The sequence below is a fragment of the Caenorhabditis remanei genome, chromosome V, assembly GCF_010183535.1.
Source record: "Caenorhabditis remanei strain PX506 chromosome V, whole genome shotgun sequence".
Lineage (NCBI taxonomy): Eukaryota > Metazoa > Nematoda > Chromadorea > Rhabditida > Rhabditidae > Caenorhabditis > Caenorhabditis remanei.
In genome coordinates this window covers 4,969,456-4,997,056 of record NC_071332.1, presented here as the reverse complement: position 1 = coordinate 4,997,056, position 27,601 = coordinate 4,969,456, and the positions used below count along the sequence as shown (strand labels likewise).

Genomic DNA, 27,601 nt, shown 5'->3' with positions numbered 1-27,601 from the left:
ATGGAGTGGCATGAGATTCATGCCACTGCCATCAGGAACATCAGAGGAGTCTTGGACAATGCCCCAGTCGAAGAAGTTGAAGAAGAAGAAGATGATGATGAGGACCCAGTAGTTGTACCGATGTTTGCGATGGTGTGCGTTCTGCTGGCGATTTTTGGACTTGCTATCAAGCAATTCCATAAGGAAAGAAGCAGCAACTTCCTGACCAACTTCTCTGTTGGGTTCTCGTAAGATCTGAAATCGAAATGTTGGTAGAAGAAAAGTACTCATGTTGCAGGTCTATCGGGTTCCCAAGCGGAAGTGAGGCCGTATTCGTCGTCTACAACTTCATCCTCACCAAGGTTTGTTTGTCGGTTGACTTCATATCATTTTTTGTATGATATAAGACACAAAAACAACATACTCACCAAATTCAATAACAATTCAGAGATGAAACACCCTAGTTCTGGGATTTCATACTTGCATTCCTTAACTTTCATAAGCTGTATTTTTTGCCGAAATAATAACTGAAATCACAGGTGTTAAATTTTCGGAATTTCAGAATTCATTGAAGTGGAAGTGGAGAGTCATTTGCAGTCAATTTTAAGCTCCATTCGTGGGTTATTGCATGCACTTTTATATGCTTGTAAATTGCATGGTGCATTAGTATTTTGAACTATCCGATTGTTTGACTTCGTCTGTTTACAATCACTTTTACAGGTTTTGTAGAGTTGTCAGTTGCAGATCAACACAGTTGTAGAGTTGTTAGTTGCAGATCAACACAGTTGAAAAGTTGTTAGTTGCAGATCAAAACAGTTGCAGATTTCTTGGTTGCAGATCAAAACAGTTGTAGAGTTGTTAGTTGCAGATCAAAACAGTTGTAGAGTTGTTAGTTGCAGATCAACACAGTTGTAGAGTTGTTAGTTGCAGATCAACACAGTTGAAAAGTTGTTAGTTGCAGATCAACACAGTTGAAAAGTTGTTAGTTGCAGATCAAAACAGTTGCAGATTTCTTGGTTGCAGATCAAAACAGTTGTAGAGTTGTTAGTTGCAGATCAACACAGTTGAAAAGTTGTTAGTTGCAGATCAAAACAGTTGCAGATTTCTTGGTTGCAGATCAAAACAGTTGTAGAGTTGTTAGTTGCAGATCAAAACAGTTGTAGAGTTGTTAGTTGCAGATCAAAACAGTTGTAGAGTTGTTAGTTGAAGATCAACAGAATTTTATAGCTGTTAATTGTAGATCAAGAAGTGGAAGAAGAGGCGATTCGGTCTCATGGTTTCTCTCTTCCTTGCGTTCGTATGTCTTCACGTCCCCGCACTATCAGGACCAGAAACCGACAACTTCAAGCTGGTCATCTTCGGCACAATGATGGGTTTGTATTCAGAAAATGTCACAACAAATATATTTCATTACTTGTCAGCGGATGTGGCAATCACCCAGATGTCCGTGCTGAAGCATTCCACACTGATTGTCGCGGCCATACTTGTCGTCATGATCGTGGTTTCGGCAGTGGAAGCTACTCTGATCGTTAAGATCCCGGAGATCGCTGCTTCCTGGATTGATTCGTATTTGGTGGTCATAGCACTGTTCGGAGCGATACTCAGGTATTGTCTGAATTGGGATCGGAGCACGGGAACGGACAGGTTTTGGAAAACACTCTACACTTTTAAAGAAATTTCTCGGTCATTGGGAAGTTTTTCCAAATGCCTGTCAGTTTTCAAAACTTCAATTCCAACAATTTGAGACGATTCTAATCACTCTTCCGATTGAAATGCCTCGTAACAGAATCTCAATCTATTAGAATTTCATTCGAATTTAGTGAAATTCAGAAGACTACTTCAATACTCTTTCCACAAAGTTTTGGAATCTCTAGGCCGAAATGCTCCGAGCTACAAGTTATCGAAGTTTGGCACTAATTTAGCAATCGAGATCGTCATTAGTCGAAGAATTGAGCCATTATGTCACAGTCTACTCTTACGCTCTTTTTCGTTGGTGGTGTGGTCAAGAGGTTAGTGGTTTTGGGTGATAATCAAAAAGAGTTTGGTTCGATTCCATGGGGTAATGTGTTTTTTTTAGCATTTTGAAGTTTGTTTTATAGTGATTAGTTTCACTTTCTTCACACATTTTTTGCGATTATACCCCAGATATCAAATCATTCCCTTTTTGATTACCGTCCCGAATCACTAACTAACCCATACTTGCAACGGGCCGGGCCGGGCCGGGCCGGCCTGGCCCGGCTTGGCCCGGTCGGCCCGGGTCACAGTACAAAAATTTGAAATTTTGAATTTTTTTGAAAATTTTTTTGATTTTTTTGCAAAAAAGTCGAATTTTCGACTATGTTTTTACATATCGATAAAACTCAAGTGTACATAGGATTTTTGACTATTTTTGATGAAAATTTCAAAAAATTTCGAACAATTTTGTGAAAAAATTGTGCTCATTTTTTGACTCCGGGCCGACCGGGCCGGGTCGGGCCGGCAACTTTCTCTACCGGCCTGGCCGGGCCAGGCCGATATTCTGCAAGTATGAACTAACCTGTCGACCATTTCAAAAAGGAGAGGAAGAGTAGACTGTGACGTGAGCATCTAATTCCAGACTTGTCAAAAATCGGGCCGGCCCGGGCCGGGCCGAGATTTTTCTTGAGTTCGGCCCGGGCGGGCCGGGCCGGGCCGCGCCAAAATTTGTCCTGATTTCAAAAAATGGGAACCCGTTTTTACCAAATTTTATTTGAAATTTTTCGAAAAAATAGAGTAAAAATGCTTAAATTATCATACATATTCACATTTTTCCTAAAATTTCAAAAAATTTCTAAAAAAAAATCAAAAACTCAAAATGTTTCAAAAGAGCCGAGCCGGGCCGGGCCGGGCCAAAATTTTTCCTGATTTCGGCCCGGCCCGGCCCGTGACAAGTCTGTCTAATTCTAAAATTTTGAGGTTCCGTGGTTAGAAGGCATTTCAATCAGATATTTCTTATTTAATAATTTCAGCTACCTCCCCGTCACCCAGGATTGACCGCAGTGAATCCAGGAGTATCAACCTCCACTTCGTTCTCCTAGCCACTCCCTTCTCTTTCCCCATCCCCAGTCCCCTCATTTCTTTATTTATTATTATTTTCAATTTATTTTTCCCTCCATCCCTGTCGTTCCCCGTTAAGATGTGTTTTTCTCTTTCCTTTCCTCTACCCCTCTCCCCTTTCTTTCTTACATTTTTGTAAGATTTCTAAATTCATAAATTCGTTTCTCATATAATAATAATATTCTCAGCCTACATATAATAATATCATCCTAATAGTTTCAAATCTGCTCTTTTGAATGACAATACTAAAAAAGTGCAAAACTGTAGAAAAGTTGGATTTTCGCTCCGAAACTTTGGTCATTTTTCATCATAGAAAACACGAGTGTCAATTGGTGTGGACTATCGGGTTAGTAATGACAACCACCTGCACTCTCAGCCAGATGTTGGATGGCCTCGTGGCAGTAAAGGGTACTGGTCACAGGTCGTTCGCAAACAATCAGACGATCGCGAACGGTCCATATCGGTACCGAAAAAAAAGACTTATGGATCCATAACCGTACCGTTTGCGAACGTCGTATACGGGTCCGTGCGCGATCCGTTCATTCTTGGTTGCTCTCCTTGCCCTTCCCTTCCCATTTTTCTTGGTTTTCAAAGCAAAAAGCTTTTTATAATGACTTATTTATTTCAGAAAAAATAATTTAAACAATTAAAATTTCAAGAACGAAAGATAGAAATGTCAACAAAAAAAACTAATATAGAATTAATTGAAACAATATTAATTTTTTGTCGATTTGTGTCGAACTTGTGCCAATATCCATAAATTTGTCGATTTTTAAAGCCAAAATCTCGTTGTAGTTGCCTCTGTCCGTTTTTGCCAAGGCAACACTTGATGCTCTGAAAATTTATTTTTCTCATTTTTATCTGGATATAAATCGCTCACTCACCGAAAAACTGCTTGAAAGTAGATTGTTTCTGCATGATTCATCCAAACATATTGAACATCCGGCACCTTATTCCATTATTTGGATTTCCGACATCACTCTGAAAAATAGAAGTCCTATACTGTATTTATAAGTCGCCGATAGACAAACCTCAACAAAATTGTTGTTCATTTTGTTCGAATCGTTCTCTAATAATTTTATCAGCCTGAAAAACCATGAAAAAGTAAATAAATCAAAGAAATTTGAGAAAAAATAGGAAAAAATTATTAGAAATAAAAATAAAAATTGAGCTGGCAGCGAGAGAAAAAATTAGTCCAATCATCCATATACGATCCGTTTGCGAAAGCAATCAGAGTCGCTCAGTAGGACGTCGTAAACCATCCTCACGCGATCTCGTATCTGAGCAGTCGATTGAAAAATTGGACATCCATAAACGGTCCGTGTGCGAATGAGAAATACGAGTCGCGCGCGAACGACCGATCGCGAGAAGCGTCGTCACGGATCCGTAAAGACTCAGCACAACATTCGCATCCGTAACGCGTCTACTCGCGAAAAACCTGTGGTGGTAGGAAGATCTGGGGATCGACCCCATTCCCATTTTTCTAACTTTTTATGGAATGGAGTTTTAATTACAAAGTTGCCCGCGTATAAGTACGGGGTGTTCGGGTTCTGATAAAATAAGACGACAGTTAACACAGTTTCATACAATTAATAGACTTTATTAGTGAAAACGTAGTGAAACGTTGCATTAAGAGAGTGATAAACTTACAAAACAAAAGTCAAAAACGCGCTGTAGAGTTTGAAATTCCCTTTCAACATATGTGAATAAATTCGTCCTTAAAAAATTGCAGCATCTTCCCGCTCGTCTTGAGATTGCACCACAAAACAAGCCTCTTCTCCATCAAGATCTCTCTCCCTGCCCCATATTCCCCTCGTGTTCCACATTTCTTCTGTTCTCTGTCATTGGCAGATGATGTCACATCGAGCAGATGGTTGACCTCTCCCCCTCACTGAAGACTTGTTCTACAGGTTATTATCCCCTCTTCCCCCTTCCCTCAGTTCTTTTTTATTGATTTCTTTTCGTTTTCCCCTATATTATTTCTTTTCCCTATCCCACCCATTCTTTTTCCTTCTTTCTTTTTTTAATTTTTCTTCTTTTATATGAAAGTATTTTGTTTCAGTAAATGCCTTTACTGTATCAGTTAGACGAATGGAGATGCGACGTTGCATTTAATGGATTCTTCCGCCATTTACTATTGTTTGTAGCATCTTTCTATGGCTTCTGGTTCGGTTGTCCAAGAGACTTGACGCCTCTCTACACGAATATAATAGGTTTAACTATTGTGTTTTTAGTAAACGCGATAGTTATGGAATTAACGAGTAGACGCGAAAGAAATGTTTTAGAGATAAGTAGAGTGCATTATGGATTTGGATATTTCGGAGTGTCATTATGTGCTATAGTTCCCTACCTCTTTTTTGCAAAATATGGAGTCGCATCTGAGGTTGGTTCTATTTATCATTCTATTAGGTTGATTCATAAGTCTTTTGCCATTTCGCTAGACCCATTTGGAAAAGAACCAGAAAAATGCCAAAAGACTTGAATCAATATTTTGTTTTCTAAGTAATTGAGCTTCTTTCAGGTAACATTCCGCTGTTTTTACATGTCTTCTTACGCATCTTTCATGTTTTATACCTTATGTATGCTACCCAACATATACAATTTAGTTCTATCTGTAAAGGAAAGACACGAAATAGTTTCTGGGTATCTTCGCTCTATCGTTCAGTGGAGTTTAGTCGTTTTCCTGTCCACTCTGTGGTACTTCAATGTTTGGTTCAGTTTGTATCCGTTGGTTTGCTTTTATTTATTTTTCAATCACTTTAAATTATTTTCTTTTGTTAATTTCAATTCCCTGTCTAGCCAAAGTAATATCCAAACGTCTCTCCCCCCATTAAGAGTTGTTCTTTCCTTGCATTTTCTCACCCATTTCTTTCTGATATTCTGACTTTTTTATATTTTTAAAAACGTATTTTTCTGTATAATATTTTCTGCGTACATTTTCAGACAATTACGTCTCCAAGAAATGAGTGGGGCTAAATTGGCTCCTCCCATTTCAGGAACTATGCGGCATGGTTTTGTCACACCTTCATTTCAGGTTATTTAGAGCTGGATTTGCAGAAAAGGAGTCGTTTTTGATCTCTTTTCTTCAAAAACATCAAATTGGAAAATATCTGAAGATTCCCGACGAGAGCATTCAAAAAAAAACTCACTTTTTTTTTGGTTTCCCACCTGTCTCCCGGGAATTTTTGACTGGTCAATACAATGGAAAATCTCCGCCGATTATCTTCAGAAGAGTGATGACATTCTTGGAAGGGTTGGCTGGATGGGAGAAACTCTTTTTTTTTTCTTCCGAATTACAGTACTGAAAACCAAAATAGGTATCTTTCAGCGATTCAAAACAACTGTTCAGCTCGAAATTTGTTACCTGTCTCGTTCTGAAGTTTACATTGTTTGTGTTCTGATTCTTCCTCTCCATGAATTCTCTGCTCCTTCCCATCTCAGACGTCATCTCACTTCCCACCAGGAAGTGAACTTCCCTCTCATCCTTGTCTCAATTATAATGCGCCCCCTCAAACTTCAATCTCTTTTTCCCTCCATCTGCAACCTTTTTCTCAAATTGTCTTCTAAAAATATAAGACGCTTGATATTTCAAAAGTTTCGATTTTACTACTTGAAAGTGTGAAATTAAGAAAAATCTGTTTCTTTAAGCAGCGATACTTTTAAATTTTCAAAATAGGTTTAAATTATGGTTCTGGAATTGGAAAATTAAGAAAATCTACTTGATTCGTAAAAAATCATTAATTACTGCTACAATTTCCAAATTAGAGCAGATTTATGCCAACTTTTCAATAATCATGATAATAAATGGAGTCAGACTAACAAAAGATGGAGCAGATTTATTAAAATATAAAAATTGGACAGAAAACATAAATATGGACGGGGCAGATTTTCCAAGTTACAAATTCTGGACCAACATTGAAGATCTGAAAAAAAGAAAAATTTTCACGTGAAGTTTATTTTGGAGCAGATTTTTCAATTTGAAAAATCTGGACAGAAAACTTAAATTTTGTTATTTTTGCCGTGAGTTCCAACTCATCCGTTTTTCGTGGTTTTAGGGCAGAAATTGAAAAGTGAAAATTCTGGATCGGGCGGTATGTTAAGAAGGTGAAAAAAATAAGAATTCAGAAATTTAAATATCTCATTCAACACCGAGTTGCAAATATTATTAATTTTTCGTAAAACGAGGAAAAATAAAATTCTGAATACGCTGAAACCAACCTAAACTCTACCAACAAAATGTTCCGAAAATTACCAATTTGAGCGCTTCAATTTCTAATTTCGAACTTGTATAGCCGGTGCAAAGTGAGAAAATTCTGGTTGTTTTGATGTTTAACTTTAAAAAAATCTACGTCTACAATCAGAAGTTTGCGTGTCAAAAACAACATTTTCGCACACGTGGAACTTCGAAATTTCGTTAGTTTTTCTTTTTGGTTCCAAATTTGCTGACTTCGCATCGGATGTGTTGATGATTTGAAACCGAACAATACTCAAATGTAACAAATGTAGAAAAATTCTGTTATATTTATTCGGTTTAACAATTGAAAAATTAGAAATTGAAGCGCTCTAATTGGTAATTTTCGGAACATTTTGTTGGTAGAGTTTAGGTTGGTTTCAGCGTATTCAGAATTTTATTTTTCCTCGTTTTACGAAAAATTAATAATATTTGCAACTCGGTGTTGAATGAGATATTTAAATTTCTTATTTTTTTCACCTTCTTAACATACCGCCCGATCCAGAATTTTCACTTTTCAATTTCTGCCCTAAAACCACGAAAAACGGATGAGTTGGAACTCACGGCAAAAATAACAAAATTTAAGTTTTCTGTCCAGATTTTTCAAATTGAAAAATCTGCTCCAAAATAAACTTCACGTGAAAATTTTTCTTTTTTTCAGATCTTCAATGTTGGTCCAGAGTTTGTACCTTGGAAAATCTGCCCCGTCCATATTTATGTTTTCTGTCCAATTTTTATATTTTAATAAATCTGCTCCATCTTTTTCACTTAAATATGTGGTTTGTTAAGATAAAAAGGAAGTTGTTGGATTTTGAATAAATCTGCTTTATATTCTGTTTTCTAGCGGCATAAACACGGGAAAGAAAAGAAAACAGTATTAATGGAGTGGTCCAAAAATGCTTGAATTTTTGAAATTTTTCTTCAATTATCTGAACTTTTGAAATTTCACCCGTCTTATATGTTGACCTCTTTCGATAATCGAGAAAATAGGTTGTGTCCACCCTCTACTCAAGAAAACATGGGGAGAGGGAAGTACATAACTCATGTGGGGAAACCGACTAAACACGCATTTATCATCTGAAGTCGATGTTGCCGTAAACTTCTAGTTTTTAGTAGGAATGTCAGGTAGCGTTTGCTATACTTGAAGTTTTGTTTAATTTTGTTGCTTTGCTCAGTTTCAGCGACTATCTATGGCAATTACTAAACAGTCCTTATGATCACTTGTACTAGGTTTTTAAACTCGCTTTTTCGGGAATTAGATATTTACTGAATTGCTATTTAAGGGAGTGCACATTAAGGACTTTGGTTTTGAAGTGCGAAAAATGAGATTTTAAATCACTTTCGGAAGAAGAGGGCAGAGCTTCATGATTTCTGTTTGGAAAACTGCTATAGTTATACCGATATACAAAAAAGGATCCCGCTCTGACCCGGGGAATTACAGACCAATATCGTTAACCTGCTCAATTTCCAAAGTTATGGAGAAACTGGTCCGGAGGTCATTAATCGAACACCTAACGCGGAATAAACTTCTATCAATTTCTCAATACGGATTTAGATCAAGAATGAATACGGAGTTACAACTGCTTACCTATATTGGATTGATTATCAGAGATCTGCAGAAAAATAATCCCGTCACTTCAGTGTATATAGATTTCCGAAAGGCCTTCGACACCATATCAATCTTTAAATTAGCTAGCAAACTACAAGCATATGGTGTACAAGGTGAGCTTCTCAGATGGATCAATGATTTTCTCTCGGGGAGATCCCAGAGAGTCTTACTTAATGGTGTCTGCTCCAACACTTCCTCAGTTGGGTCCGGCGTTCCACAAGGTTCTGTCCTTGGGCCGTTACTATTTATTCTTTTCATCAACGATATTGGAGACAAGCTAGAATCTGAATTGCTACTTTACGCTGATGACTTGAAAATTATATCCCCAAACGCGGCAACTATTCAGAAGGATTTGATGAAGTTATCGGAGTGGTGCCAAACGTGGCAAATGAAAGTAGCACCGTCGAAATGCGAATATATTACCTTCGTCAAATCCAAACGTACTAATTTGAGGGTAAACTCTAAGATCAATATTGAACTTGATGGTCTTCGCCTACCTCAATGTGATTATATACGAGATTTAGGAATTATTTTCTCACGTGATTTATCGTTTGACTCCCATATAAATTCTATCTTACGAAGAGCCCAGTGCAGAATCAACATCTTATTCAATGTACTCAAAAATTCAGTATTCGATATTATGCTCAAATGCTATAAGGTCTTTATCCGACCCATCATGGAATATGGATCAACATTGTACTCGCCAACACTGAAGTGTCTTATTCGGAAAGTGGAGTCTGTGCAAAAATCATTTTTATATCGATGTTCTAAAAAGTTCAACTTTGAATACCTATCTTATTTTGATACTTTGGAAGCCTACGGACTTGAGTCATTAGAACTCCGCCGACTAATTAATGATCTTGTCTATCTATACAAAATACTTGTATCTAATGAGTTTTACTCCCCTAATCATGTTTATACCTTTTTTACCCACTTTCAGTCCCTAAGACGCCATTCCTATCATATCAAATCCATCTTATCTAACAAAACCAAATTCGGTTCCCAGTATTTGCCCAACCGGTTGTTGTCCTGTTGGAATTCACTCCCCGTGCATGTTTTTCCTGTCAAATCTTCCTCCCGGTGTTTTAAAAATAATTTAAAACGGTTAAACCTGTCTAAGTATCTCACTCTCAACATTTCTACTTACTAGTCTCCCCCCTCTCTCACTTTTGACCTATTCACGAGGTAGCAAAAAAGGGCAAAAACTGTTTTTCTTTTTTACTATTTCTAAAAGGAAAAACAGTTTACTTCCTAATTTTGCGTCCTCCAGAATCGGATCACCAAATTGTTTCTATATCTTTTTGTAATTCACTTCGGTTGTATCAGTGGCTCCTTGCCCTTCATCACGAATCAAAATAAATAAATTCATTCATTCCTCTGCATCATGCTGGAAAATTCATCATTAGAGCGCAAAAACATTATTCCAGATATCTTGTACAATTGTAAATAAAATCTTTGTAAAATCTAGCAATGGTAGGCGCTACACGTTTTTGCTATCATGCTCGGACCGACCTCTGGCAAACGACGGCACCGATGTTACTGTCTGTTCACGTACAAAAACACGGTGACTGTAATATAAGCGGATTCAGAATCCTTTTTCAATTTCAGTGATCACGTGTTGCAACAATTCTATAGCACATTGAACTTTTCCTCGATTAAAAAACTGACCTTTGAAAACATCATCATTCAATTCTTGACGTCTTCTTCCCCATTCATCCAGTCCCCTTTTCTTCTCCAAACAGTTGAAAGAAACAAGAAAACGACTCGGGTTGTTCGAATTACCGGAAGCACCTTCGTCTCGAAGTTTGGTCGCGGAGTTCAGTTTCGAAGAACAAGTCATGCGGGCGGAAAACGAGTCTCCTTCGAGAGTCTGGATTCATGTTTTTACTAGTCAGAAGGGGAGTCATGACACTATTTTATGTTCTCTTTTTTGACCAGTCACAAGGGGAATAATGGGTTTGATCTTTTGGGAGCGACAGATTTTGCACCCATTATTTTGCAAAACAATGCATAGTAAAGAAAAGTGAGAGTGACATGCAGACTCAGCAAAACTTCGATGGTGATGTCCTAGCTTTATTTGGAACATTTTAATTATGTTAGAGCGCAGTTTCATACCTGAAAAAGTACTTCGTGATTTTAGCATAAATTGTTGCATAACTTCCTTCAAACTCAACGTTATAAGCTGAAAAATATACAAAAATGTAGATTTCTGCGGGTTCGGGTCGGAAGTCGTATTATGAAGGTATATGGAATAATGTTCTATAGATCACATTACTCTGGTAACGGTTTTAGATTAAGAGATAGAACAAATTCAGTGGTTTCGATAATCAAACTGCCGTCTATCAGCAATATTCAAAGACTTCATCCAGCAAATCCAACATTCCAAGAGTCATAGCTTTTTCTCCATCATACAAATTTGTCTAGTTTCATCAATTTCATTGGATTTTCGTCTTTTTGAGACTCTAAAATCCACTCGATTATTTTCCTATTTCCAGATTTTGTCGTTTGAATCTCTCAAATATGTTCTTCAAGTTCTTCTTTTTTTGTCGTTTGGCGGCATCCAATCTGACTGCTTCTTTGATCTTGACTCTGAAGTTGATTCCATACACTGACCACCTTTTTAAGTGAAAGAGAAAGGTCTTAGCACCTTAATGAACACGAATAAGCTTATATTTCTTCCATAATTAGTAATTTTCAGTGATAGCTTTCAGACTAAAAGTTATAGAAGAAGTCTCTTAATAGTTTTACATACTTACATCTTAGAATTTTAGACTTTGTACCTAAAGCTTAGGAAATCCCCTTTTCAGAGTTCAGATTGGCAGTTTTCTTCAAAAAATCGACTCGAACTTGGAATAATCGTGAAATTTTCTTGTTCAATAAATAGTTTTGTGACTTTTGTATACGTTTGTCCTTTTTTGTTTCTATTCTACATGTTTTTAACATGATTTTAATACTTTCCTCTTGTTTTTCTTTTCCAGAAGATGTGATGAGTCGATGAGTACTGTATTTGGAAGGGAAGTGAAAAATGGGTGGCTTCCGTAACGAAATTTGAGAAAAAATTCTAGAAAATAAGTGAGTTCTGTTTATTTGTTCTGAAGTTAGTTGAGAAAATGGGGACATCTATTTCAACTAGCACTGATGATATATTTTATTGATTTTCAACCTGCTACGTCATCAAACAGCCTTCAGACAGCTGACGCGCAATACATACATGCATTCTTCTTCTTGTCTATCTCAACGTTGTTTGAAGGAATCTTAGTTGCCGTTTTTTTAGAAATAACGATGCGTTTTTTAAACTTTCCGACTGTAGTCCAACGGGAGGTTTTTGAATGTTTCAGTTTGGAAGAACTACTGGCTCTATCATTCTGTTCCAAAAGATTTAGAAATTTAATTCAATTGATTCAAAAATATCGATTCACAAAAATCGACTACCTAGTGTATCGCAAGATATTCAAAGAAACAGTTTCTATTACTGCAAGATCTTCTGATTTAAATCAACTTTTGCATATATCACTGCATGAAGATCAAAAAAATGAAGAGATGAATTCAATTGATGGTTTCAAAATAGGAGGTGCTCATTGCAGGTACGTTTTCAATTGACTATCGATATTTTTTTAGTCTGAAATATTCTGTCATCAATACTTTTACTGTTTTAATTATATATTTACCATTATATTTCAGCTTGTACAAGTCTAGTACTTTCTCCTGGGGATCTATGTATATGTACGAACGGAACCAATCAGAACTTATTATTGAATGCGTGCACAACTACTTTTATGCGTTTTTCGGATCATCCATCGATTATCAAATTGATTTGAACTGTGATAGACTGCCACAAAGTCTAAAAAATATTACAAGCAGTCGTATTGGTTTATCAGAAAACATGACAGGAGAAGAGTTGGAAGCTTGTTTTACCAGTTCTCCAAGCCAGAAATACATTGCAATTTTGTACAAACTCAATGGGAAACTGTGTCCAGATTCAGTGATTTACAATACTGAGAACTTGTATCTTAATTCAACCCATATAGATGTAGACGATCTTTTGTTTCGATTCAGAGGGAAGTGTCTTTTTTTGGTCGAAAGAAATGTCACAGATTCGAATATAATTCGGTTTTTGAACGAATGGAAATCGAACCGAAAGTTCCAAAACATGAAATTTTTTTCGATTTTCACTCATCGCCGTAATAGATTCGATGTTGCCAAGGTTCTGTATGAAGCTGATATCAAGCATTTGGATCCGTCTGAAACAACTTTAAAATTGGAATGGAAGCAAAGGTTGGTCAATTTTAATCAAATTAAAAAAACATTTCAAAATCTAGAAGTTTCACATTGAGTATTAATATTTCTAATTTTTGTCTGTGTCAATCTGAAATTGTTCTAATTTTTCTCCAATTCCAGAACTATGTCAACTATACAAGACAGTAGCCAATGGGAACATTTCACTCTCGAATCTCGATATTATTTAATTAGAAATTATGATGGAGAAGGAGCTTCCATTGAAATTTCTTCAGAACATTTCCGTTTTTCAGTATGGAGCGCAACTGAAAAGTCGAGTAACTAAATCCAAACGGCAAGTCAACTTCCGATTTCCGACCTCCGCGCTTATCGGATTTGAAATGGTTTTTATCTGATTTTTGTATGAATCGTTTTTATAAAATAAAAATTTCAAAATCTTGAGCCCTCAGAAACAGTAAATCACTTCTGTATTTCAAACTCCTTTACAGTATGTCAAATGCTCTGTTTCCCCTCTAAAACTTCCCTAGTCAGTCGAACGAACTCTAACAGAACACCATTGTAGTTTTCGTTTTTTATCTCATTTCTGCAAAATTTAACTCTTAGCAAAAAAGCTTTGAGATAAGTGAAACGATGTTATTGTCAGTTTTATTCCTCATGTCGACATGTTCCTTTTGTTGCTAACTTTTCTGTAAATTCCCTCCGAAAAGAGTTATAACTCGATGAGAAAAAACTCAAGGAAGGAATGCACCAGTTCTAAATAATCTTTTCGTAGAAATCGGGGAAAAAACATCTAAAATTGATTCAAACCTCATCGAATACTTCTGCTGTTTACAGTTCAAATAGAGCCAATGACGCGTCAGCTAACATTTTCCTTTTTCATGAAAACTGAAAAACGAACCGATTCAAAACAGCCGGATAACGCAGCTTACTGTTTTTATCAGGAAATGAAAGGCGCACAAGGCGCGCCAGTCAACGCCATTTCTTTTTCAGAAACGAGAACATTTGAAACAAGAATGATCTTAATTTCAGTCAATTTCATTTTTCAGCACTTTCTATCAAAAGTCTTCTTCTTCCTCTATTTTTCAATCGATTGGTCAATAAAGAAGCGGGCTACGAATCGAAGCATCTGTTGTGTCCCATCGGTGAAGTAACCTTGACGAAGAAGAAGAAAACGAGAAGGAGAGAGGTCTAAAACTGACCCCATCACATATTATGAAGGCGTCCTTTTTTCGAATTGGGGAAGGTCAACCGTCTTCTTTCTCCTTTTTGTCTTTTGTGTTTGAATTCGCATCGTCCATCATCAGTGGTCTTTTTCTTTCTTTCTTTTTGTTGTTTTCAGTACTTATTGATTAGCGAATTTTATCATAATATAATGATTTTCGGAATGTTGTTCACAGCAAACTGATAAACACCTACTTTTCTTCTCGTTTTACCCACTTTTTATTCACCTAATTCTCCTTCTGGGTCAATGTCATTCGTCTCTTTTTCTTTTGGTTGTCGTGTTCTGAACTAACTATTTATTCAACATCCAATCACAGGAATTTCATTAGAACCTGATAGTTTTGTTCGATTTTTCATGCTCGATTCCATAGAGAATCAATGAAAACTGTCAATTTTCTGCTTGCTCAAACAAAGTCTCCTACTACTTTACGGCTGTCTATTTAGTTTTTTTTCCACTGATCTCGCTCCTTACTCTAATCTCAATTGCACATTTTTAGCTAATTGGTAATGAAAACTGTTCTTCTTGTGGTCCCGATCATTTTCTTTCTCCCGAATACTGAAGCAGGCCTGAAAGTGTATACTCAAGAATGTATATCGAAGGTATCTAGTTGATCCAGGAAAATTTTAGTCAAAAAAACTTCCAGGCGGATTACTCTTCTTGTGAGATGTTCAACTCTTGTTGTGACTTCCGGTGTAGTCGTGCGAGACAGAAGAGATCGACATGTACCATCAATGGTACAGGAATAAGCGAGATTCAGACAGAATGCATCTGGTGAGAAGACAATTTGATAACGATTGCATAAATATTGTTTTCAGCTCAAAGCCAGTACAGCAGTTCGAGGTGCCATACACAAGGAAGGCTCGACACTCTAGATTAGACCTCATCGCCGGAATTCTTTTCATTTTTGTAATTGACATGCTTTTGCTCAGCTTCACGTTCTGATTGTTCCGTTTTTATTTCAAGCCTTCCGATCTCGTTACATGAATTTTAAATAACAAATTTTATTTTGCAACAAAACAAAAATTTAACGGTAAGACTTTTGGTAACGAGCACGGGCTCCTGGTCCTCCGAACTTCTTGGACTCACGTCGTCTTGGGTCAGCAACCAAGAGGGACTTGTCGTAAGCAGCGAAGATGTTCTTCAATTCTCTCTTGCTTTGCTCATCGACGTACTTGTGGTAGTAGGCGACGAGAGCCTTGGCGAGAGCTTGACGGACGGCGTAGATTTGGGCGACATGTCCTCCACCGCTGACGCGGATTCTGATGTCGACGTCTTGGAAGCGTTCCTTTCCGACAAGAAGGAGTGGCTCCTGAAAAATTAGACATAAAAAATAAAAGATGTGAATAAAAGTTACCTGGAGCTTGATGCGGAGGATTTGTGGCTCCAAGAACTCGAGTGGACGTCCGTTGACCTTGATGAGTCCTTGTCCCTTCTTGCAGTGAGCGACGGCGGTGGCGGTCTTCTTGCGACCGAACGTCTGAACCGACTGTACGGTGGACGACATTATCTGATTACCTGAAACAATAACAGTAAATTCAAGTTATTAAATTTAACGAAAAACCAAAGCAAGAGTGACGAAAAATTAAAATATTAAAAAATACAAGTATATTTTATCAAACTACAATTAAAAACAAGTTCAAAAACTACGTTACAATTATTTTTTAGCATGTTGAAGTTTTTTAAGAACAAAATCGGGTTTTTAGCTAAACTCAGCGATTTTTTCTTGAAAATAATGGTGACTAAAGCATTCTCATGTCGATTTCATTCGAAAAAATAAAAAAAAAGCAAAAAAGACGAGCATTTTAGCGAAAAAACGGCAAAAATTTTTTGGGAGAAGAGAAAATTAGCGAAAAAAGGCAAGAGAGTGCTGGGCACTACGGTGAAAGTCGCTTTCGTGGCGAGACCCGCCCGCTGGAGCGCACTTGCCAATATATTTTTATTGCGATTTGTCAACTTTTTGACGAGAATATCAGCGATTTCAGAAAGTTTTTAACATTAAAACTTTGAAATTCAATGAAAATAATAATGTAATTTTTGAAAAACATATATCTAATCTCAATGTCATATATAAAAGCAAGAGATTAGCATGAAACTCAGCATAACTGCTTCGGCGGTGAAAAAACTTGCCGGTTTGGTCTCCGACGGTTGCAAAGAGGGACTGATTCTCATAAATGAATCTGATGCCGAAGGAATGCTAAAGCTTCTACCAGTTTTCGAGACAAAAATCTTCCCAATAGCGAGCAGCGGTCATTTTTCAGTCCTTTTTCCACAATTCACTCGGCAAATCTTGGAAAGCACTTCCGAGTTTAACAAGCTGAATAGAAGGAAAGTTCCCATGATATTAGCAAATCTTAGGCGATCAGGGTAGAGAAAACTTTATTTTAAATTAGCTTATAAAGCCTGAGAATGCAGCACGGATAAACATCAACAACAATTTTATTGAGGAACAAGTAAAACAAGTGTTAACGATCATGAAGAGGGGTATACATGTAACAATATAACAAAAAATTAACAATGGTTTTTGAGAGATCAGTTCTTCTTTCCTTTGACTGGGCGATAGACAGCAACCACGACAGCGTGGTCTCTCTCGTATGGTTCCAGTGTGACCTGCTCGAGTGGCTTGAACTTCTCCTCCTTCAACTTGTTGACTTCTCCGGCGAAGACGGCCTCTGGCTCGGCTGTGCTGTCAATGCAGTTAGCTTTGATGGAGATGACGGCATGTCCACCGTTTTTAAGGAAGTTTTGTGCGTTGAGGGCAACAATACGAGCTTGATCTGGTTGAGCGACATCAGAGAAGATGACATCGACCATTCCTGAAATGAAACGATTAGTATTTCAATACAACACATGTAAAATCCACTCACCAACAAGCATGCGATATTTGTGTGGATGCCTAGCGTCCTCGACGATTGGAACAACATTCGGTCTCTTCTTGGCGACTCCCAAAAGATCACGTCCAGATCTGTGCGAGAACTCGACAGCGTAGACGATTCCTTCTGGTCCAACAACGTCTGAGCAATGGGAAACTGTTGTTCCGGAAGCAGCTCCGAGGTAGAGAAGCTTGGTTCCTGGCTTGATGTGTGTGTCCTCGAGACCTCCCATGATGGAAGCGGCGAGCTTAGAACGGAATGGATTCCACACACGGTACTCAATCGAACCGGCTCCATCATCGACAGAGACTCTCTTCTCTCCGTATACGGATTCTCCGACGACCATGTTCTTGGTGGCGAGGGCATCCTCCTTTCCTTTCACGATGAAGACTCCTCCGAGACGATGTGGCTCGACGACAACGGTCTTTCCTCCGCGCATTCCTCCGGCTCCACCGCGTCCACCACGTGGAGATCCACGTCCTCCTCTTGGGGATCCGCGTCCACCGAAACCACCTCTTGGAGATCCACGTCCTCCGAAACCGCCACTGGAAAAATACAAACAATGTTTTGAAAATTAACTCAATTATTCTCACCGGTCACCACCTCCTCTTCCACCACGGAATCCTCCGCGATCACCCCCGCCACGACCTCCTCTGAAGCCGCCACGGTCTCCACCGAATCCTCCGCGGTCTCCTCCATAACCAACGCGATCTCCTCCGCCGAAGCCTCCACGGCCACCGCCTCCAAATCCACCACGACCTCCTCCACGGTCACCTCCGCGTCCTCCTCGGAATCCTGGACAAGATATTGATTAAATTAATTTCGAAAAATTTACGAAAATTACCTCCACTGCCTCCACGATTGAACTCTGGACGTCCCATACTTCAAAAAATCGATTAGTTGGAAAAGGAGAGAGAAAATTACGAAAAATACATACCTCAGCCAAGGAGTAGCCGAGTAAGATTGAGAATTACACCATTTAACTTAAAGTTATAGGTTTGAATCACGCTCATGTCGACCTGAATCGGCATGAATCATATACTATTCTCAAATCTACTCGAAAATTGGAAAAAGAGGCACGAAACAGAACCATCGCAGGGGAAAATAGCGGAAAAAAATTTGGGCGAGCGAAAAAAACTAAAGGAGAATGAGACAGTTTCGTCTTCAAATGTTTTTTCGTGGCGAGACCCGAAAGTCAATGGAGCGCGTTTACATCGCAAACGTTGCCGCGAATTATTGATTTTATAGCGGCAAATGGGTGGCAGCAAGTTTGTTGTTCGGACCAGAAACCCAATTTCTGAGATTTCTGTGGTTAATTTCGATATGATTTCACATTGAAAATAATCAAAAATCTCCAAAATTGTGGTTTTTATAATCCGAACAACATTGTGAATGGCTAAAAATGCATTTCAGAAACAGAAAGAATGGCGGGGACGGAAAAAATACGATACTGCAACATGGGTAACATTGGGTGTGAAATGAGAAGGAACGAGAAATTTCTTGCAGGTATCGTTGATATCAATGGGCTCAACAGCATAGGGAGTGCAACACAAACATCATTTTCCATCGCGGAGGTTTGAGTAAACAGGAGTAAACAATTAAAACAGTTTCGGATTTAGGTGCGAAAGAATAACCCGAGTTGGGGACCCGCGGAGCCAAGACAACGTACTACACTATCTCAATATAAGGATTAGAGCATACTTTCTGTTTTCCAGCTGTGAAATACCCCGTCTCACCGAACATCATCCTGCCGAAGTTAACAAACATCATTGGAGACTTCTCGATAAGGTTTCAGATTAAAATTTCAAAGTTTCTTGTTAAAAACTTGTAAATTTTCAGTCGTGGCGTAGAAAACCGGCAAAAGAGGAACCTTCGAGAGACAATTGCATACTACGTGTTTCACTTAGAGTCAACAAAGCACCTATTTTGCATTCACCCGCGTTCAACTCCCGAATTCTATTACGATTGGACTGTGCTCGGTATACCAGCGAATCTGACCGATTTGCAACGGGTTTGTCAATGCTTTCTGTAAAAAATCAGCAGCATTTAATTCCAGAGTCCATACCCGAGAGTTCTGATTATTGTGGACACAGCTAAGGAGTCGAAGCGTTTATATCAGACACTTTTGAAAGAGGAGATTCGTAAGCTAAACAAATGTAATAGAAAAACGAATCTTCGGCTTTCAGAGAGAAACCAAAAACACGCAATTGACAGTCTTGACAATCCGAGAGATAACACCGACGTGGATTTCTACCCAAAAATTATGATCGGGGCAATTGACTCAATCATTTCGTATCTGGAAAGATTGATCAAAGACCGAACGATAACAGAGCTCGCCTCGTTTTTGCAATATATCGTCGTCAATAATGCGGAGAAATTGGCGAAGGATAACCAATTGTATTCCCTTCTTACAGCCATAGCGGGTCATTGTGTTCACTCTTTTGTCCGTTTCATTTATATGTTCAATTTTGCGACGTCACAAGAATTGTTGGTAACAGTGGTCGAAAGATGTCACGAAATTAACAGAACGGGAATGTATATCGAGGTGGATGAGCCGAAAGCAAGAGATTTGTTCACTCGAGTCGAATTCATTCCTGCAGTGTCAGCTGAAGAAGTGGCGAATCATCAGGCCGCTCAAGCGATTGCGAAAGAAAATCCATTTTCCGAGCAGCAAATGGAGAATGTTTCAGTTAGTAATTACACTTTTTCGCCAAAACCGTATTTCATTACAGACTGTCATGACTCCACAGGCTCAAAAATTGGGATTTTGTTTGCGAATCATTCAGCGGTTACGAGAGGAAAGGCAAATGGAGAACCAACGTCGCAGAAGTAAGTTTTCCGTCATGAGTAACCAAAAAATTCATTTATTTTCTTTTCAGATCAACGAAGAGAACGAATTCTGATTGTGACGAAGGACACGGCGACCGCGATTCTGGTGATGATGTTCTTAAGGCAGAGAGTTGCAGCGAGCAACGGGAAATTGCAATATAAGGTCAACAAGTTGCTCTCCTACGACTCTGTTGATGAAATGGAGAGACGAAACTTTGAGTTTCGTCACGACAATCTTGATGTTCTTGTGATCGACTGGCGATCGATACAAGATGTGAATCGTGGAGCCGTCGACGCTGTTATCATGTTCGACTCACCGAAGCCACAATACTTTCAGACAATTATGGAGACTGAGATGGAGAATTTAACGTCGAGGAACTGTGTGAAGCTCAAATTGTATATTTTCTTGAATAATGAGACGGATCGAATGTTGTATCCGGAATATGTGAAGGTAAATTTTGTTTTTTTTAAGCGAAACGATATCCGAGCGGTCAGTGAGATGCTTTGCATCAAAACCGCCTGGATATGTAAAAATTACTCAACTTCCTCTTTTCAGTTCCTCCAGAAATACAAAAAGAAAGCCGCCCCACAATGGTTCAGTGCGCTCTACGAGAAGTTTCGAAAGGAATGGGAGGAGGGCCGAGTAACTCCAGAATTTTGGTTCGATTGCCAGGACAACTTCAATGATTAAACATTTTTATCATTTTCTTTGTAAAAAGGTTTTTTTTCTTCAAAATTTACTCATGTATCGCATTTTTCTCAATACTTTACATTGTACATGCACTTAAATTGTCTAAGTCAGTTTTTATCCTCCGGTTCTTGTATTTTACCTGCTTTAAGTGATTCATTGTATTGCCATGAATGGTTTATTTTATGATTTCTTTGAACAGCTTTTCCAGTTGCCAATTCTATTGGAATATTTCTAATTTCGTCCCGTTCTCTAATATTTATTTCTCATTTAGAATCATGTTCCATCAATCTCTGGATCACTCCCAGACAATCGAAGCAGGAGTCGTAATGTCTGCTAATCAGGCGACAGACAACGACAACGCCTTCTCGTTGCTTCGTGATATTGTTTCTAATAAAGGAGCAAATGGTGATTTCACCGTTTCTTTCACCATGAATAGCAACTTTTTCTCTTCCAGAACAGCTCATAATCATTTGTGAAGACAAACTTTGTCGGAACATGACACTTTCACTGCTCGCGAAGGGCATAAAATCCACTACATTTCTCTCGGAATTGTGCGATGAGATGGAAACTTTTGCTAGCCAAAAGTTAGAATTCAACCGATCGAAAATCGCTGTTTGCAGCGACGAAGCTTATCAAAAGTTGGATTTGCCATTGTCTGACGTGGTAAAAAGGAAATTTGTGACAAATCAGTTATCATGCAATTTCAGTACGTCATCTTCGGAATGCCACTGAAACTCTCTCGTTTCCCAAAACTGCTCAAATCAATTGAGAAATCGGCGGAAAATGCGAGCCGCATGGTTCATGTCGATGTCATTGTGAAGCCGACTGACGGGCCGGAACTCGTCAAGTCTCTTTATACTCAGATGAAAGATCGCATCAGCGCGGTTCCGAGCTGGTTGAAAAAGGCCTACGTGTGAGTTTAGAAGCAGATTTTGAATATTTTCTATAGTGATTTTCTGAAGTTTTCGCAGTGTCTCTCGTTACATTTATGTTCAAATAAAATCAATTTTCTTCCAGAATGCACTACGCCGAGGAAGATCTTCAAGTGGCCTACCTGAATAATGAGTCTCGTCCGAAGCGCCCTTCAACTCCTTCGAAACCATCCGAGAAATCGCTAAACAACGGCATTCAGGAGCCATTGACTTCTTCCGACACATCCGGATCACCAGGATCATCATTCCTGCAGTGTCAATCGATTCCCTCGTCTCCACAAATCGAATTTATCAGAAAAAACAACGAAATCAAACCGAAGAATAACGAAGTCGAAGAGGATTTCGATGTCTACAATATGCGTCCAAATGCAGATGGAAGATACCTGATTCCGGCGAGATTTATCGTAAACGCCGACTACGATGAGGACGAGGTGTTGAGCTCCTCTGATATCACCTATGACGATGAGTACGACTACGAATCGGCTCTTTATGATGAGGACTTTGAATACGAATCCTATTAATTGGCTATCACTATATGCACCCTCTCGCATCTAATTTTTTCTCGGTTTCTTGTCATCATCATCATATCTCTTCTAGCCTAGTTTTAATTGTTCGTGTCATAGTTCTCTTATTGTTTTAACCTCGAAATGTGCAATGAGTTTCAATACGTTTTATACCGCCACCGAAACCTGTGCTCTTTATATATGTCTTTCATCATTTCGGTTTATAATTATGGTTTTGAAATCATACACTGGTTTTATTGAATTAAAGATTTGTTTCGACTTGCAGAAAACGAGGACTTCTTCTCGGCGCCGCGTCATCCTCAATTGGTTTCAGATTGGCGGATCGCCGTCTCTTCAATTGCGGAGAGTTGGTGCTAGCAAGTGATTGAGTCCGGGATCTCCACTCCTGGACACGATCCACGGCTTCCGTAAATGTCAGTGACTTCCCCATCGCCATACTAATAATGCCACACCAACCATCCGGATCGATTTTCTGAAGTGGTTTCCGGAGATGCATACAGTAAATGTGCTCGAAGCCAAGAACAATTACACTGACAATCTGGAAGCAGTGAAAATGGAAAACGAAAAAAGAAGGGTGGCTTACAATTCCACCAGCTAAAAGGACAAACGCCGATAAGAAGTTCTCAATTCCAAGTGGTGCGGATTGAGTCTGGCTGTGACTGTCAGGCGTGCAGGCGCCGGTTAGCCAGAAGTTTTGAAGCCGTTCCAAGTCTCCTGAATCAAGTTTTATTGTTATACTTAGTAGAAAATCCTAATTTCTTCCTCGAAAATACCTTTCTGCTGATACTGAAGCATATAATGATTCACAATCGATGTGTGCGGTGAATTCTTCGGAAATCCAATACCATAACCCGTCATACTCGCCCATTTCCCAACTGTCATCAACGCACAATTCGCATCTTTTCCAGCCCAGTAATCAAGAACAACAGCGTCATAGATGAAAGCGTCGAGTTCTCTGAAAATATGAAAATTCAGGATTGTTATTGATATTAAATTACAAACTCATTCTTCACGGCGTCAATACCAGAGGAGATGTTCATTCGGAAGAATTTGTTGTGTTTCACGTATTCGTGCATTCTAAAATCTGACTGATTAGGTATAGAAGAAGCGACTGAAATTCCGACTTATGCCAATTCCGTTTCATCGTTTCGTGAGTGTTCCCACCATCGACAGTTCCGAATCGAAATGGTGGCTTTTGGTCTTGTGGGAAGTTGAGCTGAAAGTTTTATCACCGCCTTGCAGTCGTCATGATTTCGGTGTCGCGTGGCGCAGCTGGTAGCGCGATTAACTTTTTGCCACGTTTTAATTCAATTCCTCTAGGCTGCAATTATATTTTTTACTTACCATCGGATCATGAATCCCACTCAAATCATAATATTGCACTCTTGTAATCATAAAAGCCGCGAGATTCGCAGTGTAGACAGCGAGAAATGTGAGCCCAAACGCCGCCCACACCAGCGCCATCAATCTGGATACGGTAGACTTTGGGACGTCTGGAATTCTAAAACTCTTAAAATTCAGAAAGATTTATGAATGCACCTGTCGAAACACTAGCACTGAAAAGAGTCGCCCATACCAGCCAGTAAGATCGAAAAAGTGAGAATTTGTGCTCGGGCGGTGGGTACTTTTGCATGTTGAAGGAGTACGGAGAGACCCATTCGAAGATGAAAATTGATATAGCTGCCACGTGGATACAGACGAAAAGAATGATCACCCATGTGGAGTATTCGAAAGGTTCCAGGAAAGCAGTTGGGGAGAGGACTCCGCTTCGGATTTTCACAATGATAGAGATCCCCGTGTCGAGGAAAGGAAGAGAGAAGTCAATGTCTCGAGCACGTTCAGAGTTTAGCTGGAAACTTTATCAAGATTTCTCAAACTGCAAAAATTATACCTTCAACGAAGTGACACACATATCAGCCTTGTTATGCATCAGATCTGCAATCAGCCCATTCCATCCGTTCTCAGTCTTCAAACCCCATTTCTCATCGCGAACTTTGTATAAAGTGTAGGTGAATCCAATGTCATTTGCCAACTTGTTCAGAAGATCTACACAGTAACCAGAGCAACATTTGAGGAGCGTTCGGTTTCTGGGAGATAAAAGATTATCGGGGGATGAGTTACCGTAACACCTCTAATAGAGGTGCCTCTAGCAGAGCCTATTTAAAGCAATATATCTTTTTTCTCAAAGGAGATATCACAATGTTGCCAACAGACAAAATCTAGCCAAATACTTATAAAATATTTCTTCAGTTGGAAGAAATTTGATAGCTCTCAATGCAGTTGAGATATTGTGCACCAAACTCTTGCTATTGGAGGCATCTCTATAGGTTTTTCGCTAACTTTTTTGGGGGAGTGTTCCGGGGGCCAGGTGCTGTTTGATTCTCTCAAACTTATTATGTTAGGAATAAACAAATCTAAACCAATAATTTTGTAGTTGACAACCTTTTGACAACTCTTCTAGTTTGAGAGATATAACACTGTTCCAATAGCGCACCTTTGTCGACTCATAACTCAAAAGCGTGCATAGCTATCAAAAAGTTGTCAACTACAAAAATGAAGAAAAATATTCAATCTACACAACCAATCTTTACTATTAACAATATACATTCAACATAACTAAACTGTCTTAATAGTCTTCCAAAAAAGTTCAAATTGTCACTAGATCAAATTGGAATTTACGATAATGTTAGTTCAATTGCTTATAACTTTCTTAGGAGGACAAACAATTTCTACAAAAAAGTTGAAAACTGCAAAAATGGAGAGCTAGATTTGATCTACATGAATCACTACCAATCTTTGAAACAGATTGGAGAGAGAGAGAGAGAGCGCAGAGAAGCTAGAGTGCCTGGCTTCTCTGCGTTTCTTCGTCTCTGGGATCAAAGGGGCTCCTACTTCAAACCGTTATATCTCGAAAGCGTGATGCGCTGTCAGAAAGTTGTCAACTACGGAAATGAAGAACAAGAATTGATCTACAGAACCAATATACATTTGACATGATCAAACTTTTCTAATAGTTAACTTAGATTGTTCAAAGTGTGATTAGATCTAGTGGGATAAGGGGCCACATTTTAATAGCTAATGACTTTCTTGGGAGAAAATTATCAAAAAAAGACTCGATTTTCACAATGCTCAACAATTTACACAACATCTAATGACACCATAACACGTTTTCAAAGTTCAAAGACATACTTCTTAATCCCAGCATCATCCGTGTACTCGACATCTCCCCAATCGCATATTGAACCCTACAAAAACCTCTATCTATCTCTCATAACCCTGAATTTATACCTGATTCCCCGGACACTTCTGCGTGTCCGGATCCACATCAGACACGGTAATAAACGGTGGCTCATGGAGTGTCACCACCTTCACATGGAACTTATCAGCGGCTCCCTGTGGTGGATTTGCCTTCTCTCCCGGCCATTGAACATCTGCCATTTTCAACTCGTTATTCGTAAAGATTCCAACTTTTTCCCATGTTTTTTCTCCTTTCGAATTGGTTCTCAAGTTGGAAATTTGGAGGATTGAGTTCCTCAGCCGCCCGGTTTTTTCGAAAGTGTAGAAGAAGGAATCGTGGCCATCATCCACGTGGAATGGATTCCCCTTGACAAATGCCGCTTTCATGTGTCTGAAAATCTTTTCAGTAAAAAAAACATAACCAGTTCCTTGACTCACTCATAAATATATTTCCCATTCTCCCAATACGGATCCCCATCTTCACTTTTGCAGGAAACATTCGATTTCAGTGGGAACTGTTCGTTGGGGCGAAGTTGTAGAAGGGCGGCTCCGAATAGTTTCGGGGCGAGTTGAATTATGAGTGGAAGGATGTCATCTCTTGGAGCGAACATTGCGTTGGATACTGAAAGAAGACGAACTTCGAAGACATCTAGTGAGCTTAGATAGTGTCCCAGTAATTAATAACATGTTTGGTGTTCATCTAGAGTATCATTTTTGTAGTTGATCAGTTTTTGAGATCTCTTCTAGGTATTGAGTTATAAACCTTCAAAGAGCGGTAGTCACAACTGATAAAGGAAGAGGGTGCAGAGAAGCGAGGGTGTCTGACTTCTCTGCGTCTCTCCTTGCAACACTATAACTTTGCAGCCGTGTATCTCAAAAGCTAGACGACCTATCAAAAAGTTGTCAACTACAAAATTGTTTATCTAATCTAGATCTCTATTTTTGGTGTTAATTACTTTTTGATAGCTTTGTTAGATTTTAAGATAAACGCTATCAAAGTTGGGAAACGGAGATTGAGAGAGAAACACTTCTCTTCAAACACTCGTATCTCAAAAGCCATTAGAGATATCAAAAACTTCCCAACTAAAAATACCTTGAACGAGATTTGCTCTTTCCAGTTAACCCAATTTCAGTCCACCATCACTTCCTTACCTGTGTGAAAATTGACACACAACATTCCAGCTTGCGCCGGTGCCTTCACTGTAGTCTGTGTTCCCTTCACCGATTGAGTTCCTATCCATAAATACTTCTCACCGATCATATCGTGCTTTTCAGCGTGCTGAAAAACTTTTAGACTGAATTCACCTATTAGTTAGGTATCTACTGCAAAAATAGCTCCGGCTTGTGCTGCATTCGCATAGAGAAGGATGATTTTGGCTTGATTCTTCTTAACCTCCGCTAGTTTTAGATCGATATCAGTATTGTTTCGGGTATCCAGATGGCAGTGGTGTATCATTTCGTATCTGGAATATTCTATGAGAAAAAAAATCAAAAACTTTCAAAAGCCATTAAGTGGCTTCGCCTAGGTTCTTCAGCCACGAAACCCATTGGAAGAGAAGAAATCAAAGGAGAGAAGGAAAGTGGAATCCGGATGACCCAAGCCACGTCAAAAGGTCAAATATGAACTCTTCTTGAATGATTAAATCAGTTCTAAGTTCTCGTTTTTGCGAAACTCAATAAAAGGTATTTGTTGTGAGTTTAGTGTGTTCTTAGTTCTCAAAGTCTGTTTCTGTCCTAAGTGATAGAAATAGATAACTTGGGGGCCGAACCGAATTAGTTGTAGTAGTAGAAGTCAGACGCTGGTGAAGGTGATAAGACCTGATCCGAGCTCCTTCGCTATTAGAACTATTTCTCAATTCGAATTCGTTTTGAGAGAAAAAAACCTCTCGTTGACTAAATATCAGCGAACGTGCTGTTCCTGTCTCGGAGATCGAAGATCGAAGAGTCGGACAAATAGAAACGGTGAGACCGTGGGGAGATACTTTGGTGTGATATTGGTGAGACGGTGGTGAGAAACGGTGATGTCGTTCAGTACGGAGAGAACTAAAAAGAGAAGCTCGAGTGTTACTTCTTCCGAGAAGTCATGGGCTGTCCAAATGAACGAGGTGAGACTGAAGGAGAGACAAGTTGGTGAAGGGATTCACTGACTTTTTGGAGTCTTCGGGT

The 27,601-nt window shown here is 38.9% G+C and overlaps 10 protein-coding genes across 10 annotated transcripts; 7 read left to right on the top strand and 3 right to left on the bottom strand.

The window, feature by feature from the left end:
- GCK72_017385 (uncharacterized protein) lies at positions 1-586 on the top strand (the record flags this gene model as incomplete). Its single annotated transcript, XM_053732059.1, has 3 exons — positions 1-227; positions 278-341; positions 542-586. 3 exons carry the CDS (start codon positions 1-3, stop codon positions 584-586), a joined length of 336 nt encoding a protein of 111 aa, XP_053580972.1.
- Positions 587-1,252: 666 nt separating this feature from the next.
- On the top strand, positions 1,253-1,723 carry GCK72_017384 (uncharacterized protein; the record flags this gene model as incomplete). The annotated part of the gene is made up of 2 exons (XM_053732058.1): positions 1,253-1,352; positions 1,401-1,723. The coding sequence occupies 2 exons, from the start codon at positions 1,253-1,255 to the stop codon at positions 1,721-1,723; spliced, it is 423 nt and encodes a 140-aa protein (XP_053580971.1).
- Positions 1,724-12,434: 10,711 nt separating this feature from the next.
- GCK72_017383 (uncharacterized protein) lies at positions 12,435-13,455 on the top strand (the record flags this gene model as incomplete). Its single annotated transcript, XM_053732057.1, has 3 exons — positions 12,435-12,478; positions 12,576-13,169; positions 13,293-13,455. The coding sequence occupies 3 exons, from the start codon at positions 12,435-12,437 to the stop codon at positions 13,453-13,455; spliced, it is 801 nt and encodes a 266-aa protein (XP_053580970.1).
- A 1,403-nt stretch (positions 13,456-14,858) lies between these two features.
- GCK72_017382 (uncharacterized protein) lies at positions 14,859-15,294 on the top strand (the record flags this gene model as incomplete). Its single annotated transcript, XM_053732056.1, has 3 exons — positions 14,859-14,951; positions 14,996-15,123; positions 15,168-15,294. 3 exons carry the CDS (start codon positions 14,859-14,861, stop codon positions 15,292-15,294), a joined length of 348 nt encoding a protein of 115 aa, XP_053580969.1.
- An 82-nt stretch (positions 15,295-15,376) lies between these two features.
- On the bottom strand, positions 15,377-15,856 carry GCK72_017381 (uncharacterized protein; the record flags this gene model as incomplete). The annotated part of the gene is made up of 2 exons (XM_053732055.1): positions 15,377-15,661; positions 15,707-15,856. The coding sequence occupies 2 exons, from the start codon at positions 15,854-15,856 to the stop codon at positions 15,377-15,379; spliced, it is 435 nt and encodes a 144-aa protein (XP_053580968.1).
- A 1,010-nt stretch (positions 15,857-16,866) lies between these two features.
- On the top strand, positions 16,867-17,169 carry GCK72_017380 (uncharacterized protein; the record flags this gene model as incomplete). The annotated part of the gene is made up of 1 exon (XM_053732054.1): positions 16,867-17,169. The coding sequence occupies one exon, from the start codon at positions 16,867-16,869 to the stop codon at positions 17,167-17,169; it is 303 nt and encodes a 100-aa protein (XP_053580967.1).
- Positions 16,882-18,103, bottom strand: GCK72_017379 (uncharacterized protein; the record flags this gene model as incomplete). Its single annotated transcript, XM_003093819.2, has 4 exons — positions 16,882-17,165; positions 17,217-17,767; positions 17,816-18,017; positions 18,067-18,103. The coding sequence occupies 4 exons, from the start codon at positions 18,101-18,103 to the stop codon at positions 16,882-16,884; spliced, it is 1,074 nt and encodes a 357-aa protein (XP_003093867.1).
- A 543-nt stretch (positions 18,104-18,646) lies between these two features.
- GCK72_017378 (uncharacterized protein) lies at positions 18,647-20,742 on the top strand (the record flags this gene model as incomplete). Its single annotated transcript, XM_053732053.1, has 10 exons — positions 18,647-18,683; positions 18,729-18,796; positions 18,842-18,887; positions 18,938-19,010; positions 19,062-19,233; positions 19,279-19,363; positions 19,409-19,911; positions 19,955-20,051; positions 20,102-20,502; positions 20,608-20,742. 10 exons carry the CDS (start codon positions 18,647-18,649, stop codon positions 20,740-20,742), a joined length of 1,617 nt encoding a protein of 538 aa, XP_053580966.1.
- A 275-nt stretch (positions 20,743-21,017) lies between these two features.
- GCK72_017377 (uncharacterized protein) lies at positions 21,018-22,195 on the top strand (the record flags this gene model as incomplete). Its single annotated transcript, XM_003093828.2, has 4 exons — positions 21,018-21,147; positions 21,197-21,405; positions 21,450-21,655; positions 21,760-22,195. The coding sequence occupies 4 exons, from the start codon at positions 21,018-21,020 to the stop codon at positions 22,193-22,195; spliced, it is 981 nt and encodes a 326-aa protein (XP_003093876.2).
- Positions 22,196-22,439: 244 nt separating this feature from the next.
- On the bottom strand, positions 22,440-26,891 carry GCK72_017376 (uncharacterized protein; the record flags this gene model as incomplete). The annotated part of the gene is made up of 13 exons (XM_053732052.1): positions 22,440-22,736; positions 22,782-22,912; positions 22,972-23,153; positions 23,201-23,275; positions 23,323-23,414; positions 23,543-23,691; positions 23,738-24,047; positions 24,090-24,285; positions 25,388-25,443; positions 25,487-25,826; positions 25,874-26,057; positions 26,588-26,714; positions 26,760-26,891. The coding sequence occupies 13 exons, from the start codon at positions 26,889-26,891 to the stop codon at positions 22,440-22,442; spliced, it is 2,271 nt and encodes a 756-aa protein (XP_053580965.1).
- Positions 26,892-27,601: the final 710 nt, after the last annotated feature.